The sequence below is a fragment of the Engystomops pustulosus genome, chromosome 1 (genome assembly GCF_040894005.1).
Source record: "Engystomops pustulosus chromosome 1, aEngPut4.maternal, whole genome shotgun sequence".
Lineage (NCBI taxonomy): Eukaryota > Metazoa > Chordata > Amphibia > Anura > Leptodactylidae > Engystomops > Engystomops pustulosus.
The window spans coordinates 164,919,544-164,939,381 of NC_092411.1; the positions used below are offsets into that span (position 1 = coordinate 164,919,544).

At 40.6% G+C, this 19,838-nt stretch overlaps 1 protein-coding gene across 1 annotated transcript in view; it reads left to right on the forward strand.

Moving 5' to 3' along the window:
* The window catches only part of LOC140066215 (phospholipid-transporting ATPase IK-like), a 1,118,040-nt gene that overhangs the window by 225,944 nt on the left and 872,258 nt on the right, over positions 1-19,838 (forward strand). The window contains exon 8 of the mRNA XM_072113746.1: positions 11,102-11,174. Coding sequence (XP_071969847.1) covers positions 11,102-11,174 — 73 coding nt within the window. The remainder of the gene's footprint in view (positions 1-11,101; positions 11,175-19,838) is intronic.

Sequence of the window (19,838 nt, forward strand, 5' to 3'; positions counted from 1 at the left end):
TGTAGCACATTTTTGTAACAATAGACAAATTTGAAACACAAACAGCATAAAGCACCCAACCATGCACCTGCACCATATTCCAACCTCAGGACTGCCTCTAATGGTATGCCCAGATAGGGGGGAAAGATACTCATATATATCATGAGATAGTGTGTCTAAGGTGGAATTTGGGGAACAGCAGTAAAGGGAGAGTCAAGCCATTGACAGACCAGGCCAGATGGCATGGAACCTCTTATCCTTTCTGTGGATAAGTAACAACTTTTTGTGTGGTAGGGTGTTATTCACATTCAGTCACAGAGAGAGGGGGATGTACAGCCATCCAAAATATGGCTAATGTCTTTGTGAAGGAAACCGTGACGTTCCGGACCCCTGAAGGGTACGCAAGGTCACTTAGTTATCCTTTTTAGACCAGAGCCCTGGAGAAGCCATAGTGTCATGATATTGGTGATATATTGCTGGAATCCAATAGCAGGGACAAGATAGGACACTGGTAGCACCAAGGGTGGACACAGGAGGTGCCGCGTGCAGGCTGGGAGCAGAAATTCTACAACAAGCAGATAAGCAGACGTGCAAAAGCCAGTTGGGCAATCTGGGAGCATTATTTCACCAAGGTAAATCGCAGGAGGGAGGAATAATTTGGAGAAGGCGTTCCAAGCAAGGGGACTGTCCAAGCAATAGCTAAAACACAATACTTAAGTAATGTCTACTGAGCAGGACAGGAAATATATATCAAACAGGAAGTAAGATGGCACCCGGTTGAGACAACATCCACCATCTTAACTGAGGGCAAATGTAAGGGCAAGGCAAACTATATGGGGAACAGCAGAGCAATGCCTGACATTACTCCCACCTCAACAGTGGCCTCTGGAGTCGACGAGCATTAACATTATTGACAGGTTCCCAGGAATTCTCTTCAGGCCCATAACCTTGCCACTTAATGAGATATTGTAGGCGGTTCCTAAAAATTCTTGAGTCCAAGATTTTCTCCACCACAAACTGTTCTTCTCCGTCTATCTCCACAGTATTAGGAGGAGGAAGTAATCGTTCCAAAAAAGGATTGGGTATGACAGGCTTTAAAAGAGATACATGGAAAAAGGATGAATCTTCATAGGTTGCGGGAGTCTGAGTCGAACAGCTACTGGACTAATTATCCCCATAATCTTGTAAGGTCCGACAAACTTCTGTCCCAGCTTAGATGAAGGAACCTTAAGTTTCAGATTTCTGGTGGACAGCCATACCTTATCCCCAATCTTAAAAACTGGTGCTGGTCTACGGTGCTTATCTGCAGTCTCCTTGTAATTGTCTTGGGTGGTCTCTAGTGTTCTTTTCAATAACTCCAAGTTTTGCTGTTGCATAGAAATCCTTACCTCTACTGCAGGAATAGATGCCATGGTGGGAAATTTTGGTAGGATATTTGGATGATAGCCTACATTTGCAAAAAAGGGAGTTTGTTTGGTGAAAGCGTTCTGGGAGTTATTATAGGAAAACTCAGCGATTGGGAGAAGATCTATCCAGTCATCTTGTAAGTGGAAAATATAACACCGGAGATACTGATCAAGAGTCTGATTTGTGCGTTCCATCTGCCCGTTAGACTGAGAATGAAATGCGGTTGATAAATTGATTCTGATATCAAGTGCCTTGCAGAAACTTCGTCAAAATTTTGATGTAAATTAAACTCCACGATCCGGGACAACTTCATCAGGAACTCCATGAAGACGGAACACACTATGGACTACTAAGTCAGCGGTGTGTTTTGCAGAAGGTAGAGCCATACATGGAATTAAATGGGTAGCTTTGGTGAGCCGGTCAACTACTACCAGGATTGTATCTTTACCTTTAGAAGGGGGTAGATCGACAATGAAGTCCATAGATATAGAACCCCAGGCACGAGAGGGAACTTCCAAAGAATCTAATAAGCCTGTGGGTGAAGAACGTGGTGTCTTGCATCTGGCACAAATATCACAGGAAATTACATATTTTCTTACATCCCCTTAACCCTTAGCCCTATAACTGGGCCACCAGAAGAAACAAGCTAAGAATTCTTGTGTATTTTGTACTCCTCTGTTACCAGCTAATTTTGAATCGTGGACTAATTTTAGAATAAAATTTAATCTTACTGTTTCTGGTACATATAGCTGTTGCCCATGAGTCTACATCTTGTTTTTAAGCATTAAATGTAAGTCATCTGGTGGTCGAGATAGCAAAGTGTCGGTGTCATAGGCTACTCGTATTTCTTCAAGCAAGTCTTTATTATGAATTACTCCAACAAAATTAGATTCAGGTAGGATAGGTTCTGGACAAAGCATCAGCTTTACCATTACCAGAACCGGGCCTATATGAGATCACAAAATTAAATTGGTTGAGAAACAGACTCCAACGAGCTTGACGAGGGGACAAACACTTAGCAGATCTCATGAATTCCAAGTTATGTTGGTCATTCAGAACTATTATTTGCTGTGAGGATGTCTTCATTCCTTAAAGGCTGTAATGATGGCTAGCAGTTCTTTGTTCCCCACATCATAATTCTTCTCAGCAAGTGATAAGCATTGGGAAAGATAAGCACAGGGGTGCAATAAGCTTTTTTCTCCTCTTCTCTGTGAGAGAATAGCTCCTATAGCGCAGTCTGAAGCATCTACTTCTATGATGAAAGCAAGTTCTGGATTGGGTTAAACTAATAGAGGAGCTGTCATAAATTTGGATTTTAGGTGAGAAAGATTCCTGTGCTTCAAGAGACCAGGCAAAAATGTTCTTAGTCATCTGTGTGATAGGGACAATTACTTCTGAGAAATTTTTAATAAAACGTCTATAAAAATTGGCAAAACCTATAAAACATTGTACATCCTTCAAGTTCTTAGCAGTAGGATGTAATCCGTGAGGAGAGATTATGTAGCCGAGGAATTGGATCTCAGTCTGATGAAATTCACATTTTCCAATCTTAATTTAGAGATGATTATTTCTTAATCTTTCCAAAATGATCATCACATGTCGTTGATGTTCTTCCACTGAGTTGGAAAAGATCAAGATATAGTCTAGATAGATGACTACAAAATGGTCCAGGAGATCTCTAAAAATATCATTGACAAGATGTTGGAAGGTGACTGGGGCATTACATAGGCCAAAGGGCATTAGAAGATATTCAAAATGTCCATAACCTGATCTGAAAGCTGTCTTCCATTCATCTCTGGGACTTAATTATAGGCACCACGTAGTTATTTAGCATCGGTAGTCGATGCACGGTCCTAGTGAGCCGTCTTTTTTTCTTTACAAAGAATATGGGAGCCCCTGCTGGTGAGGAAGATGGACAGGTAAATCTTTTAGCTTGGTTTTCTTCTATATAGTCCTTAAGGGCCTGTAGTTCTGGGCCTGCCAAAGGGTAGATGTTTCCAAAAGGTATAGATGCACCAGGAAGGATTCTGTGCCTGTAACCAGGGCAAACCTAGGATAACTGGAAAATGTGTAGATCAAATTAATAAGAATGGTAGAACTTCACAGTGATGGGGTGTTATAATGACTTCAAGTGGCTCTGTTTCTTGATCCAGTGGTCCCGAACTCAGTGGAGCACCATCCACAGTCTCCATTACCATGGGTGAAAGTTTTTTACAACATTTTACCCCATGCTTCTGAGCAAAAAAGAGGTCCAAAAAGTTGTCGCTAGCTCCGGAATCCACCATAGCAGAGGTGGGTATCCACTGAGAATTAATCAGAAGCTTGGTTTGGAGAAAGCAATGGGAGTCTTTATTTTCTTTCTTAATATGATGAGCCACTGAAGAAATGGAATGGATAACTGTCTTCTCAGGTAATTCCACTTCGAAAGCAGTTTATTCTCCCTTCAGAAAAGTCAGGATCAGCAAGCCTCTGCACGACCAAGTTCGACTTTTAAGGTGCTAGATAGCCCTTTTCTGAAAAAAGATAATTTTGCTGCATCATTCCAATCAGTGTCGACATCCCACCTCTTGAAATACATTGCGTATTCAGTGACTGGGCGTCTACCCTGGTGCAAGGCTAGTAATGATGCTTCAGCGGTGGCAGCACAATGGGGGTCAGCAAACATCTGACTCATAGCATTTATGAAGTTCTCTAAGTTGTTCAGGAGAGATCTGACTATGTAGGGTTAATGTACCCTAGATGGTCTAAAAAATAGTGAAAAAAAAAATTAAAAAAAAGTTTAAAAAATAAAAAAAATTAATAAAATATTAAAAGTTCAAATCAACCCCTCTTTCCCTAGAACGGATATAAAACATAATAAACAGTAAAAATCACAAACATATTAGGTATCGCCGCGTCCCAGAAAGTATGAAAAAATTATTAGCGTCAGAAGATGGCAAAAATTTTTTTTTTCTTTTTTGTACACATTCGTTTAATTTTTGAAAATGTATTAAAACACAATAAAACCTATATAAATTTGGTATCACCGCGATTGCACCGAACCAAAGAATAAAGTAGGCGTGTTATTTGGAGCGAAGAGTGAAAGTCGTAAAAACTGAGCCCACAACAACGTGCGTTTTTTTTCAATTTTTCCACATTTGGAATTTTTTTTCAGCTTCGCAGTACACGGCATGTTAAAATAAATAACACTACGGGAAAGTAAAATTTGTTACGCACAAAATAAGCCCTCACACAGGTCTGTACACGTAAAAAATGAAAAAGTTATGGATTTTTGAAGTTGGAGAGCGAGAAATGAGCCGAAAAATCCTGCGTCCTTAAGGGGTTAAAGGCATCATATGCATCTTTGAAAGTCTGCATCTCAGTATGCATATTAGTCACAGTAGTTTGGAGTTGTTTAATATGAACCTCCAAATTTCCAGTCTCAGCGGACTCCATCTTTAAGGCTTGAATATCCTGTCATGATACTGGTGATATATTGCTGGAATCCAATAGCAGGGACAAGACAGGACACTGGTAGCACTAAGGGTGGACACAGGGGGTGCAGCGTGCAGGCTGGGAGCAGTAGTTCTACAACAAGCAGATAAGCAGACGTGCAAAATCCAGGTGGGCAATCTGGGAGCAGCAAGGTAAATCGCAGGAGGGAGGAGCATTCCAGAGAAGGACTTCCAAGCAAGAGGACTGTCCAAGCAGGAGCTAAAACACAATACTCAAGCAATGTCTACTGAGCAGGACAGGAAATATATATCAAACAGGAAGTAAGATGGCACCCGGTTGAGACAACATCCACCATCTTAACTGAGGGCAAACGTAAGGGCAAGGCAAACTAGATGGGTAATAGCAGAGCAATGCCCGACACATACCTTCTCACGGGGAAGTCGTAGGGTCATGGTTCTGGTATCATTGGTTCTGGGTGAATCCCTGGATCACATTTATACTGAACCTGACCCAGAGATATTGATATCTCTGGACCCAAGTGTTCTAGAGCCCCGGAATTGGACTATTGTGATCACCTGAAAATAATTCTCCAAAAATGTATTTGTCCGTTGTGTGAGATGGACCATAACTCCATAACTGTCCCTATTCAACCTATTGGTTTAAGAGTTTTTATGGCCCTTTGTCTCTTTGAGAGTGGGGGGGGGGTGCCTGGAGGCTATTTGACTACAGAGGTCTTTTGAAGTTCAGACACATGCTGTGTTCATAAACAACCAAGCTCGATTAGGCCAATTAAGCTGAGGCTGGGGTAAAGTGGGGTAGGTAAAGGCCCCCCTCACTCTGGTCACTTTTATCACAGTTTTCCTAGCATAATACAGAGTTTTGGTAATGAAAACACGTTCTGCTGTGCATTGGAACAATTCAGGGTCTACCAGGAGACAGATCATCAAGGACAGTCACTCCCATTTTGTCAAACAAAAATTTACGAACCTGCTCTCAGAAACCTCTAACCACAGGGCAGGACCATTATAGATGGAAGATGGTTTCTGAGGTCTTAGAGCATTTAGGACAGAAGTCCAGAAACCCAGGCCAAAATTTACCAACTCTATTAGTTGTTAGTTATGTTTGATGGAGTATATATACCGCGGACATTCTTTCCCCCAGGTTGTGGAGGCCAGCTTAGATGAAGAGAGGATGAGATCCCACTCCTCGTCCATCAAGGGACCATGGTCCCTCTCCTACCGTATTCTCACCAGTGCGGGTGTTTTTTCGTGTGCGTGGATAGTAACTCTCTTTACAACCAGGATATGAGGGCCCATCCCGTGGCCTGAAGGAGGGGAACAGGAAAGGGGTTTTCTACCAACTGGTCACCTGTATACTGATGTTTATAGCATGATAAAGTTGAAGATTTAGCAGGTGAAAGGAGTTTAGCAAGTGATAGGAATCCTTTAACTGCTGAAATGAGCTCCATCTATACAGACATCCCCAATATAGAACAACCCCTGGCCCTCCATTAAGCTCCATTAGGCAGAGGGGAGAGTTCAGAAAGAGCTGGGTTTATTCCACAGGGATACTTGTCAAACGCAGTAACATAGTAGTGCAGCAAGAAGGATACCACTCTGGTCCTGCTGCCTTGCCAAAATAGGAGATGTTCAGGTAAAGTATGTTGACTAGAGTAGGGGTTTGGAAAAAGTAAGGGTTTGCAAAATGGTGTGCCATTTTTCAAGGTGGAACACTAAAGGGAAGTGAGACAACTGGGCCGCCTAGTAGTATAGCTTAAAATTGTGAAGACCCACCCCCCTCCTCCCAGGAGTGAAAACGTAAGTTGGTGGCTATCCTCAACCTCTGTCCTCCCCAAACAGAACTATGAAGCTTTTGAAAGAATTGGTACGGTATATACACTGGGGTTCATTCCCCAAGACATACAGGATTTTAGGTAGGAGAATCATTTTGACTAATTTAAGATTGGCCAGAAGGGATAGGAAAAGTTTCTTTGCTACAACCATTGTCAATTTACGTGGATGCATTTTTGCAAAAAATCGTAAAAAAATTTACCGAACCGTCTTAGAGAAACTAATGCGTTTTTGAAAGAAGTTAACGCTAGAGTGGTCACTTGGTTGAGCTTTTTGAGATATACCTACCATATATAGTAGGCACCAATGCAGTACAGGAAGCATTGATGCAAGATAGTATTTTAAATAATAGAGATGTTGGGGCACATTTACTTACCTGGTCCTGTCGCAATCCCTGAACTGGACTGTCCAACGAGGATGAAGTCTGTCGCTTCCCAGCTGAGGTCCGCCGGAGTTCACTTTCTTCTTCCTGGTATATGTGAGTGCATGTGTTGCAACACAATTTGACATGTAAAATCCCGCGCATTGTCCAAATCCGTCGGTTCGTCCGACGGCCCGCCCCCCCATTTGTGTCGTGTGAAAGTCAGCGCCAATGCGTGCGACACAATCCCCGGCGCAATCACCAAAAACGTCGGACAACCTGATGGAAATACGACCGCGGGACCTTAGTAAATAAGTCCCATTAATTTCCTTATGACACTACTGGACATTATTCTAAAAAATAATTATTTTAGATTTGGCGAAGATTTTTTTCTTACAGCTACATGGATCCTCTATGGGGGCCCCTGTGGCTCCAAGTTATGCTAATATTTTTTATTCTATTTTTTTGAAAAAACATTTGTGTATAACTGCCATTGGAATGAGGCTGCGGTAATATGCACCCACTATGTGGATGATGTCTTCCTGTTATGGAAAGGGGGTGAAAAAGACCTAGATGACTTTATTAGCTTTCTCAATAGTTGCCATCCTTTGATTCAATTCACATTAGAGAAAAATACTCATACTTTACATTATTTATAGGTAGAATTACAAAAAAAAAAAAGATAAATTCGTTACCACCCTATATACCAAAGAGAAATAAATAGAAATAACCTGCTTAAATACAATAGCTTTCATGCCCCCCAAACATTTAGGGATATTCCAAAAGGCCAACTCATGAGAACCCATAGAATATGCAGTACAGATGAAGAGTATGTTAAACAGATGAATAAACTAGTCCAAAAATTTGAAGAGAGAGGATATCCAAAAGCAGAGGTATTCAAAGTAGGGATGGATATATTGAAGCAACCCCTTGAAGAAGTGAGGTTACGAAAAATTAAAGATCAAAAAGAAAATGTAATTTTCATGTCTAATTATGATAAACATGCACATATGATTAAAAAAGTGATTCTGAAAAATTGGCTCATATTATCACACGATCCAAAATACGGCAAGTTATTTAAAGATCTCCCAAGGTTCATTTACAAGAAAGGCTGTGCGATGGTAATGAACTAATCAGGTCAGACATACAGAAAAAGAACCAAACCTTTTTGTCACACCAAACCTTTCATCAGACATTATGAATCTGCGGAAACATTTACAGGCTCATGTCTTCACCATTTCCTTGCCTGAACATAATGGGGCAGATTTACGTACCCGGTCCATTCGCGATCCAGTGGCGCGTTCTCTGTGCTGTATTCGGGTCTGGCCGGGATTTATTAAGGTAGTTCCTCCGCCGTCCACCAGGTGGCGCTGCTGCGCTAAAGAGCATCGGAACGCACTGGAATACACCGAGCCGGGCCGAGTGAAGGTAAGTGCAATTTTCGCGACACATTTTTAAAAAAAATGTGGCGGTTTTTCCGGATCCGTCGGGTTTTCGATCGGTCATGCCCCCGATTTCCGTCGCGTGCATGCCGGCGCCAATGCGCCACAATCTGATCGCGTGCGCCAAAATCCCGGGGCAATTTAGGGGAAATCGGCGCAAATCGGAAATATTCGGGTAACATGTCGGGAAAACGCGAATAGGGCCCTTAGTAAATGACCCCCAATGTATTGCCTCTATAGGGAGCCCTTGAGAAGCTATCCACCATGCATTAGCATTACACACTGAATTGTCAAGAATGAAAGCATTCTGAAAAGAATCAATACACATGATAGTCTAGAAGAATTGCAAAACATCTTAATGCTGAACGAGGCTTAATATATGAAACTTTGTCAAAAACAACAAAATACAAGAAAGTGATTTAAAACATAACCTTTACTTGAGTATTAAAATAGATGCCTAGTGATTTGTCTCTCCTTCTACTTCCGGCGAGCGACCAACACGAGATCTCATGATATTTACACATTGCGGATACCGGGATGCTGATGACTGGAAGTTGAATGACCGTCAATCCTGGACATGCGCCGCTATAGCATTCATGAGGTAATTGATTCCACCTGGTATTCTTACATTTAAAGTCCGGCTGACACACTGTCCGTACACCCCCTGACGAAGCTGGGTGCGAAACGCCCGTTGTGGTGTCGGACGGTGTGACTAGGTTAGGCAACAAGGCGACTGGTGGGTATTTAATTTGGTACCATATTGTTTATTAGGTTTGCAATATTGTGATGATGCATAGGTACATATGTGTATACATATTGTATTATAATATTGCATAGGTACATGATTGGACTTTTGATAATATTCATTGAATGATTTTGATATGCTGTACCGCATCGCTTATTTGTTGCGTGTACCCTTAGTACTTTGGAAAATCTTTTTACCAGCGCCTATTATGTAATTTCTTGTTTTATGTGTTGCCTGTCCATGAATGTTCACACTGTCCGTGTTGTTTTGCTTTGTATTTTTAGGTCCTTTTTAATGGGGTATTTTTAGTCAGATAATATTTTGTGATGTAATTTATGAATAAATTGTTCAATAAAGACTTGTTTTCATTCACAAAGTCTTAATTATTCTCAGGTATGGAGATATGATAGGACTTAGTTCAGTTTGGTAGGATCTTCTGACAGTAGTATTGATACAGCATTGACACTTATGGGTATCCTTGTGGTTCAAGATTGTTTAATTTTCGAGTATTAACACTGCGACCCAGAACGTTCAAAATTATCTTCTTATAATACTCTACGCAGTTTAGAGCAGGGCGACCTCTGTAGTTCATCCTGTGCTTGATTCACAGTTGATTCCGTTGGCCCTTAGCCTGAGCAAGGTGAGAGAAGAGGGGGAGGAGGGGCAGCAGCAACGTCTGCTTATGTCATGCCGTCTCGCGCCATCACTCTCCTCCCGTCGCAAAAGGAGTCTTTTCTTAAAAGCAGATGAGTAGTTCTGAACACATGCACTGACAGCACACTAGCCAAATGGCAGGACAGCACCTGCAAGGCATAGAGGGCAAGCTCTGGCCTGGAGTCCAATTTATCCACCCAGAAATTTAACAAGGAAGATCCATTCTTCAATACCAGGAGAAGTGTGGACAGATAATCCTCTGCAATGTGAGTCACATTCTGCCTCCTGGTAATATGTTCTCCATCCATTTATGGTGGAGGTTGAGTAGAAGTCAACATGATGTTCCATATTGTGATCATGGTAGTCTCTGTCCGAAAATTAGAGAGGAATCGCCTCTATACGGCCAAAGTGGACGTCCTAAAATTTATTAAGATGAACAAAGTATGGATTCCATGCAACTTGGTTATGCCAGTATCTGAAGTTCGGCATTCCTTGGATTTCAATTTAAAATGTTTTAATTCTGCATTTCAGCAACTTTTTAATTCCAGTGTTTCAGGAACTCCAATTTCAATTTTTTTAATTCATTTTTCCCAGAACTTCACCTTCGACTAAATGGGTTTGAAGACACAGAGATTTTTTAACCAAAGTCCATGAAAAGGTTTGAAGGTTTCCCATGGCTTCTTTTACCACAGAGAGAATAACTGGGTCTGAACAGTCAGAGCGACTTTAACTTCAGTGAGCGAAGGGAATCTAGTTTTTCCATTGCCGCTTAAATCATCTATATAATTAACTGGGTCTCGACAGACCCACTCATCTCTTCTAATGAGCCAGCAATCAGTAGATAAACTTTGTTATATGATGCTTTATATTATGCTAGATCTGCCCAATGAGGTGCCTTGCTATTGTCAAATGCATGATGTGAAGCAAATCTGAGCACAGATTTATTGGTGAGAAGATGGCTGCCATCATAACCTTTTATGAAATGGAATGCTTTTTTGGTAGAAAAAAAATGTTGGCTATTTTCTTTAAATTTGGCCTTTCCTTCAACATACTAATCATCAGATTTGGATTTGGCCCTCATGCCCTCACTGATTAATAAAAGAGATGTCACCCACTTTTTTTGCTAAAAAATAAAGTATGTTTATGATGGAGTCAGGAAAAATAACTAGTTGCAGAACAAATATTAAACAGCTTCTGATATAAATCCAAATATCCTTTTGTTTTTCAGGTTCCAGACGCTGAAGTGGAAAGATATACATGTTGGTGATATTGTTTGTTTGAGAAAAGATGACTTTGTGCCGGTGCGTTAGTTGTTAAAATTATACAACATCCTTAACAATATTAATGTTAAATGAACATACAAATTATATATTATACATACCATTATTGTAAAAGTAAGTCACTCTATCGTTCACATGCAGTTGATGCTGCTTTATTGCATTTTTTAAATGTTGATGGGATTCTCTAAATGATAAGATGATAAGAATCATTGGGGATCCATCAGATTAAAAACAGGGTTTTCACATGGAAATGAAGTGTGCATACACAAACATAAGGGTCAGGAATAAGAGTTCTCCTTACAAAGACTTTGCCAATTAACCCCTCCCCGACGGGCGCTCTAATATTACGGCATGCGTCTGGTCCCGGTGCATGGAGAGGGCTCAAAGTCCGCTGGCACCAATCGCCGTCTGGCGGCGGCATCAAAAAGATTGGCATTGCTTTTGCCCATTCATGGGCAAATTGCACATTGTAATGAATGAGGTGGAAAATTCCCATATACTGCTATACTGTAGTATGGCAGTATACATTATGGTAGGATCGATCAGACAACTGGGGATCTGAAAAATAGTAAAAGTTAAAAAAATTATAATAAAAAAACCTAAAAATTCAAAACACCTTACTTTCCCTAGAACTGATATAACTATAAATAAACAGTAAAAATCATAAACCCATTAGTTGTCTTTGCATTTGAACAAGCCAGGTCTATAAAACCATAACGGAAAATAGCACCCAAAGTAAAACATGGCACTTTTTTGCCATTTTGAAAAATATAAAAAAATCTATAAAAATTGATCAAAAGGTTGTACAGTCCTAAAAATGGTAGCATTGAAAACATCATCAAATGTCTCACAAAAATACACCAACAACAGCTCTGTACACCAAAGTTTGAAAAAGTTATTAGCGCTAGAAAAAAAAAAAAATTTTGTACAGGAGGTTTTCATTTCTGTAAATGTATGAAAACATTATAAAAGTTATACAAATTTGGTATCCTGGTGATTGTACTGACCCAAAGAATAAAGAAAACATGTCATTTGGGGCACACAGTGAAAGACGTAAAATCCAAGACTACAAGAAAACAGCACAAATGCTTTTGTTCACCACTTTTATTGTTTTCCCCGCTTCCCAGTAGAAGGCATGGAATATTCGATACCATTAATATGAAATTCAATTCTTTACGCAGAAAACAAATCCGCGTAGAGGTCTTTACCTGTAAAAATAAAAAAAATATAGATTTTTGAAGGTGGGGAGTGAAAAATCGAAACGAAAAAACAAAAAAGGGCCAGGTTTTTAAGGGATTAAAGCCATCTTGTAAGCATGCAGGACTTTCAGCCATTGATGCTTCACTAGGGGAATCTGGGAAATATGCAATTATGTTTCCAGGATAGGGTAAGGAAAACAATGCCTCCTTAACGACCTTGTAAGGTAACCCCGTTACCATCCAGCATTTTCAGGAAAAATTATGCAGGATAAAATTCAAACCAGTTTATCTCTACCAGAGGGATCAGATTCCCAACTGTAATCGGTACTGTTTCCATGTGGTTGCACCTCTTCAGTACATTGTACAGTGAGCACTATTTATATACACACAATTATTTTAACAATATTTTAACAATTTTATATTTAACTCTACAGTGGTGTTTCTGTGTTTTTGTAGGGGGTGTTACTCTTTTTATTCTAGGACCCTGTATATATGATATGGTTACCTATGGTATAATGTAAAAGAGTAGGATATTGAGTGTCATATGCAATATATGGATTATGCTAGTTTTATTATTATTGGTATTAAATTTTGGCTCAGTTTCGGCTTGTGATTCTATGTGGCTAGTGAGCTTAGGTGGAGTTGAAAAAAGCTGAGTTTTGTGTGTGTTAAGAGTGTGGACTGAGTATATAGGTAATAGCAAGGCACTTTTCTTAGTGCCACAATTTAAAGTTTTTTTTTTTCCTTTCTTTGCCTGGTCTGCTAATTGGGAGGAGGGATTAGTGTTCACACCTGATGAATGAAAGTCTAGCAACTCACTTTTGAGTTTGCAAAGTTTTGGCTTGTGATTCTAAGTGGCTAGTGAGTTTAAGTGGAGTTGAAAAAAGCAGAGTTTGAAAAAGAGAAGTCCACAGAACTGTAAGCAATCTACATTTTATATCTCTTGATTTATATACTTATCACTGTTTTGTTACTAGGATATGGCTAGCAGGATTGGTGGTATGCTCCAGTGCTCCGTCGCATGTGTACACTGCTGGAGCAAGAGTTCCAGGGTGAATACCGCTTTGACAGATGTGCCGATATTTTTCTACTGGTAGCTCATGTTAGAGGAAGATATTGCACGACTGTGAGCAATCGACAATCTTGAGAGGAGTATGCTGCTCACTGAGCAAGCAATAAGCGGGGTAGAAGTGGAGGGTGGAGAGGAAAGTCAGCAGGTCCAGGTGGGTAGCTGGGTTACTGTAAATAGAGGGGGTAGGAAGGGGTCAAAGAAAAGGAAGGCCAACTATGGCAGCCCTAGCAGATCCTGCTTTTCCTAACAGCCGGGGGAGCAGACCAGCTAGTTGTAGGGTGGATGGGAGTGCAGGTAAGCCAAGGCAGCTAGTGGTTGTAGAGGACTCTGTAATCAGGAAGGTGGATAGAATAATGGTTTGCTGTCTCCCTGGTGCCAGGGTTCGGGATGTGGTGGAAAGGGTGGATAAATTACTGGGAGGGGCTGGGGATGACCCAGCTGTCGTGGTCCATGTTGGTACCAATGACAGAATAGATGGTAGGTGGAGGAGCCTGAAGAATAATTTTAAAGAACTAGGTTCAAAGCTTAAGGAAAGGACATCCAAGGCAGTATTCTCCGGAATTCTACCAGTGCCATGCGCTACACAGAGCAGACAGCGGGAGCTCAGGGAGTTAAATGCATCGCTCAGATCCTGGTGTAGAGCAGAGGGATTTGGGTTCCTAGAACACTGGGCTGACTTTTCATTGGGTTACAAGCTGTTTTCCGCAGATAACTTGCACCTAAATGGCTGCTGTGCTGGGGGAGAAGATCCTAGCAGGGGTGGCAAAGTATTTAAACTTGGATCGGGGGAGGAGGAAAAGGAAGACACTAAAGGGGTAGACAGGTCAGAGAGAGGGCAGGATATGTTGGTGGGTGGTGAGGTGGGTGGTGTATGGGGGCCTAAGGCAGTGGATAAGGAGATCCACAAGTTACAGAACAGTGGTGAGGATATATGTGCCAGTAAAATTACTTTAAATCAGATAAATAACTGTGGAAAATTAAATTGTATGTTCACAAATGCCAGAAGTATCACAAGCAAAATGGGTGAGCTTGAGGCTCTGATATTAGAGGAACAGTTAGATGTTGTTGGTGTAGCAGAGACATGGCTATTTGCATCGCATGCTTGGGGTGTTAATATTCAAGGTTTTACACTCTTTCGAAAAGACAGGGCAAATAGGAGGGGAGGTGGTGTATGTCTGTATGTCAGAAGAGACTTAAAAGCGATTGTGAATGAGTCAGTGGTCTCAGAAGAGTGTGAGGAGGCTGAAACTTTGTGGGTTGGAATTCAAAGCCAAGAGAGCTTTGAGAAATTTATTTTTGGTGTAATATATAGACCCCCTAACATCTCTGAGGAAATAGAGGGTCACCTATATAAATAGATGGAGCGGGCTGCACAGGAGGGGACCGTAGTGATAATGGGAGACTTTAACTTTCCAAACATAAATTGGGTTCAGGGCTCTTCTTCATCTGTGAAGGGGAGACATTTTATCAACTTTCTGCAAGATAATTTTATGTTGCAGCTTGTAGAAGATCCCACAAGAGGTGACGCATTGTTGGACCTTGTGATTTCTAACAATGAGGAGATTATCCAAAATGTCAGTGTGTCTGGGAACCCCTTGGGAACAGCGATCATAATATAATTATTTTCCTCTTTAAACTTTAAAAAGCAGAAACAGGTGGGAAAATCAAAAACTTTGAATTTTAAGCGGGTTAATTTCCAGAAATTCAGGTCTGCACTACTGCATATAGACTGGGTTCAGATTCTGTCAAATGAGGATGCTAATGTTAAATGAGAGAAATTCAAATCTATCCTGGGTTTTTATACTTCTAAATTTATTCCAGTAGGTAACAAGTATAGACGGGCTAGATTACACCCCACGTGGCTTACAGCTACAGTAAAAAGGGAAATTAATGAGAAAAAGAGGGCATTTAAAAAATATAAATCCGATAGGTCACCTGAGGCTTTCAATACCTACAAAAAACTTACCAAAATCTGTAAAAAGGAAATCAAATCAGCCAAAACACAAAATGAAAAACAGGTGGCTAAAGATAGCAAAACAAATCTCAAGAAATTTTTTAAGTGTATCAATGCAAAAAAAATAGGTCAAAACAGGTTGGACCCCTTTATTCTGAAAATGGGGCATGGGTGACTGGAGATTAAGAGAAGGCCGAGATACTTAATAGTTTTTTTAGCTCCATTTATACGATAGAAGAAAGAACTTCTGACGTGGGTGGTGCCAGTGCCGGTCATGCACCCTGTAATATACTAGACTGGCTGAATATAGACATGATCCAATCTAAGCTCAATAAAATCAATGTGTACAAGGCTCCTGGACCAGATGGGTTACACCACAGAGTTCTTAAAGAACTCAGTTCTGTTATTGATGTACCGCTGTCTAAAATCTTCAGGGATTCCGTAATGTCTGGTGTGGTGCCAAGTGACTGGCGCAAGGCAAATATGGTGCCAATATATAAAAAGGGCTCTAGAACTTTGCCAGGCAATTACAGGCCTGTAAGCTTAACTTCCATTGTGGGGAAAATACTGGAAGGGTTAGTAAAAGACTATATACAGGAGTATATGACATCAAATAGTATAATAAGTGACAGCCAGCATGGGTTTACTAAGAATAGAAGTTGTCCAACTAACCTTATCTGCTTCTATGAAGAGGTGAGCAGCTGTGGATATTGTGTTCTTGGACTTTGCAAAGGCATTTGACACTGTCCCTCATAGACGCCTGATGGGTAAAATTAGGGCTATTGGTTTGGCAGAAATCATTTACAATTGGATTAAAAACTAGCTAAAGGATCGTATCCAGAGAGTTGTGGTCAATGATTCCTACTCAGAATGTTCACCAGTTTTGAGTGGTCTACCCCAGGGTTCTGTGCTTGGCCCACTAATATTTAATATATTTATTAATGATATAGAGGTAGGAATTAATAGCACTGTGTCTATTTTTGCAGATGACACCAAACTGTGTAGTGTACTACAGTCTATGGAGGATGTTCATAAGCTGCAGGGTGACTTGGACAAACTGAATGTTTGGTCATCCACTTGGAAAATGAGGTTTAATGTAGATAAATGTAAGGTTATGCACCTGGGGACCAATAATCCAAAGGCAACATATGTCCTTGGGGGAGTAAATCTAGGAGAGTCAATTGTTGAGAAGGACCTAGGTACTAGTAGATCCATAAAAAGGATGCCCTGGAGCTGGAGAGGGTTCAACGAAGAGCCACAAAAATGATAAGGGGTATGAATCAAAAGACGAGGGGGCACTATGTCATTCTATGTTATATAGAATTGTTTCCCCTAAATCCCTTCCTCATCCAATCCCTTCCCTTCCTTGGTTGAACTTGATGGACAAGTGTCTTTTTTCAACCGTATAAACTATGAAACTAAATTAAAAATTATTGTATTGATTATTTGTAAAAGTGATCATGTTTGCTATATTTGCTATATTTCTGCTTTCAATATTGGACTAGTTCCATGATAGAATGTAACTTAGTACAAACTTTCCATCAATTAATATAAACATAATGATCCCCATACGCAGAGTGCGTTCAAGCCCTACCAACTCAGCTTCTCCTTCTGATGATGTCCTTCTTGTCTGCCACATAGTCCAATTTACGCATGACATCAGCTTTTGGACATGCGCCGTTCCCCTGGTGGCCGGAAGAAGGACAGAGTTTAATTCGTCATGAAGTGCATGCTCTGCAGTAACTGCAGGTCCCCGTATAGTTCTATTTTAAACTGGCACCCATGCGTTGGTTTCGTACCCCCTGATGAATCGTAGGGGTGTCCAGAATATCAACTGATTTATATCTGATTATGTACCTTGCCAATTGCTAACTACTAGCTGTGGCATTGTATTATGACTAGATGGTGTAACCTATATATAAGTAGTTGGTGCTTTTTGTCCTGCTGATGGGAATATTTTTGGATTGCACTTATTAGAGCCATCTTTAATTCACTGCCTGGATTTTAATATGTAACAAATTAAGCTAATTATGATGTTTTATACAGAACATTATCGCTCTTTTCTTTAAAGGGGTGAATAATAAAATAAGAATCTTTATTTGCAGTGCTTTACAAATCATAGGGGACATATACAAATATAATATTACATTACAGAGTACAAACAGTCATTTGGAACAATAGGAGTGAGGGCACTGGTTGCAAGAACTTATGGACTATGAGGATGAAGGGAGTGATGTAAGAGGTATACCAGCTTGTATAATGGTCCGTCCATTCTTTATAAGGACACAGTATAAAATGATTTAACAAATATAAATTCTGCCCCTCAAACCAGCCATCAGCCACCATCTTTTTTATATAAAGTGCAAGGTGAAAGTGACTGGAAAGAAGCCTGGAGATTGGTACATATCTGGTGTTTGCTGGATAATCAATGGGAGGAGGACATAGGATGGATCAGTAAACAGAGAGTTGACATTTCATGCAGTTAGCGAGTGTGATAGGCTTGCCTAAAGAGATGGGTTTTAAGAGCACGTTTGAAACTTTGGAAGTTAGGTATTAGTCTGATGAAGGTCATTCCAGATGGTGCAGCTCGGGAGAAGTCGTGGAGACGTTCATGAGAATTAAGGTAGAGATTAATTTATAATCACTGGCAGATCAACCAGGACAGTTGACTATGATGAGAAAAGAGAGATAGGGAGGTGAAGCATTATGTAGAGCTTTGTGGAAGAGGATTATTATTTTAAATTGTGTCCTGATGGAGAAAGGCAACCAATGCAACCCCAAGAAAATGGGTCTGCTGCCTCGGTGCTGTAGTGACCCCACCGACTGAGATGTAGAGGTCAGTGTTGGGTCAGTCAGTAGAAAATATGACAAGAAGTTTGGTCTTAGAAAGATTAAGTTTAAGAAGAGAGAGGACATGATGTTGGAGACTTTGTAGAAACAGTTAAAACAGTTAGTAGTTTTGTCAATTGAACAGGTGAAAGACATGAACTGAACGAGTGAATGACATTTGTGGAGCAGGTTTCCCCTTCAAAATCAAATTCACTCGTTCAGTTCATGTCTTTCACCTGTTCAATTGACAAAACTGCACCTAAAACCACCTCAAAGCTGATTGCGATGCAGTTTTAACTGCAACGTGTGAACGCACCCTCAATGCTGAGGCAAATTAGATGCAAATGGCAGGTTTTTTTTTTTTAATATCATCTTTATTAGGTTTTTAACATTTTTAAAAACAATTCTTCACATCCATGGCCCTTCACAGGGCACCATGTTCATAGCTTTGCATGTACTCTTACAAAAGATACAAACGATACACTTTTTACAATTATCAAATTTACCTACATACATTTCCCTATTCCCTCCTCGCCCCCCCCCCCCGCCCCCTCCTCCCTCCCTGAGATGCAACTGGCTTCCAACTTCGCTTATCTTCTTATTTCTAGTTAGGTCCCACCATAGAGTATGCCTATTTCCTCTCCTGAGAAGATCCTGCTAACTTTAGGCCCCCACACTGCTTTCCACTTCCCTCCATTGTTCTTTTTATATCTACTGTTTCTCTCCACCCATTGAAACATCAAAAATTCCCTCCACTTTCTTCTTACTTGCAGCAGTGTGGGTAGGTGTGAAGATAACCATTCTGTCAGTAGTACCTTCTTAACAGCCAATATCAGCAAATCTATCATTTCATCTTTCTGCCTTCCGAGCCTTCCCTCACGATATTGAAAGATACTTCTCCATACATCCATCTCTACTCTTTCTCCTAATACATATTCAATTAACTGGTTCGCTGACCCCCATAGTTTTTTGGCCGCTTGACAAAACCATAGACAATGTATGAGATTGGCATTAGGTCTTGCACATTTAGGACATTCTGCCTTATAATCCAGGAACTTGCTTTGAAATGGTTTGTCGAAGGCCCAGTAAGCTCTTAATGCGATCTTCCACTGCATTTCTCTCAGATTTTCAGATATAGTGGCCTTCTGTGTATCATTCCATCCCCTCAAGAGCCTCCTACCCACTTCCTGGCTTGTCAATGACGTCCCTATATCCTCTTTCCATTTTTTTGCTAGTCTTCCTTCAAAAACGTCATCAGCTCTGGGGGTGATGGCTTTCCTTATGCTGGCTATTGAAGGGTCACCATTGTTATCTGTTATCATTGCCGCAAACCGTTTTTGGGTCGCCTTCCCTAGCCACCACAGATCCTCTTTCTTCCCCAGTTCACTTGCGAGCTGTAAGTAGCATAGAAATTGGCCCTCTCCCAACCCATACTCCACTCTCAACTGACCGAATGTTTTAAATTTTTTATCTTTGCTATCTACTAGATCTGCCATCTTAATGATTCCTCTCCTTTCCCATTCCCTAATAAATGCTCTAGGCCCTTCCCATTTCTTCAAATCCAGTACTTCACTGATCTTTAAGAATTCTGATGTCTCAACTGGTAAATCAAATCTTCTCCTCAGTATCTT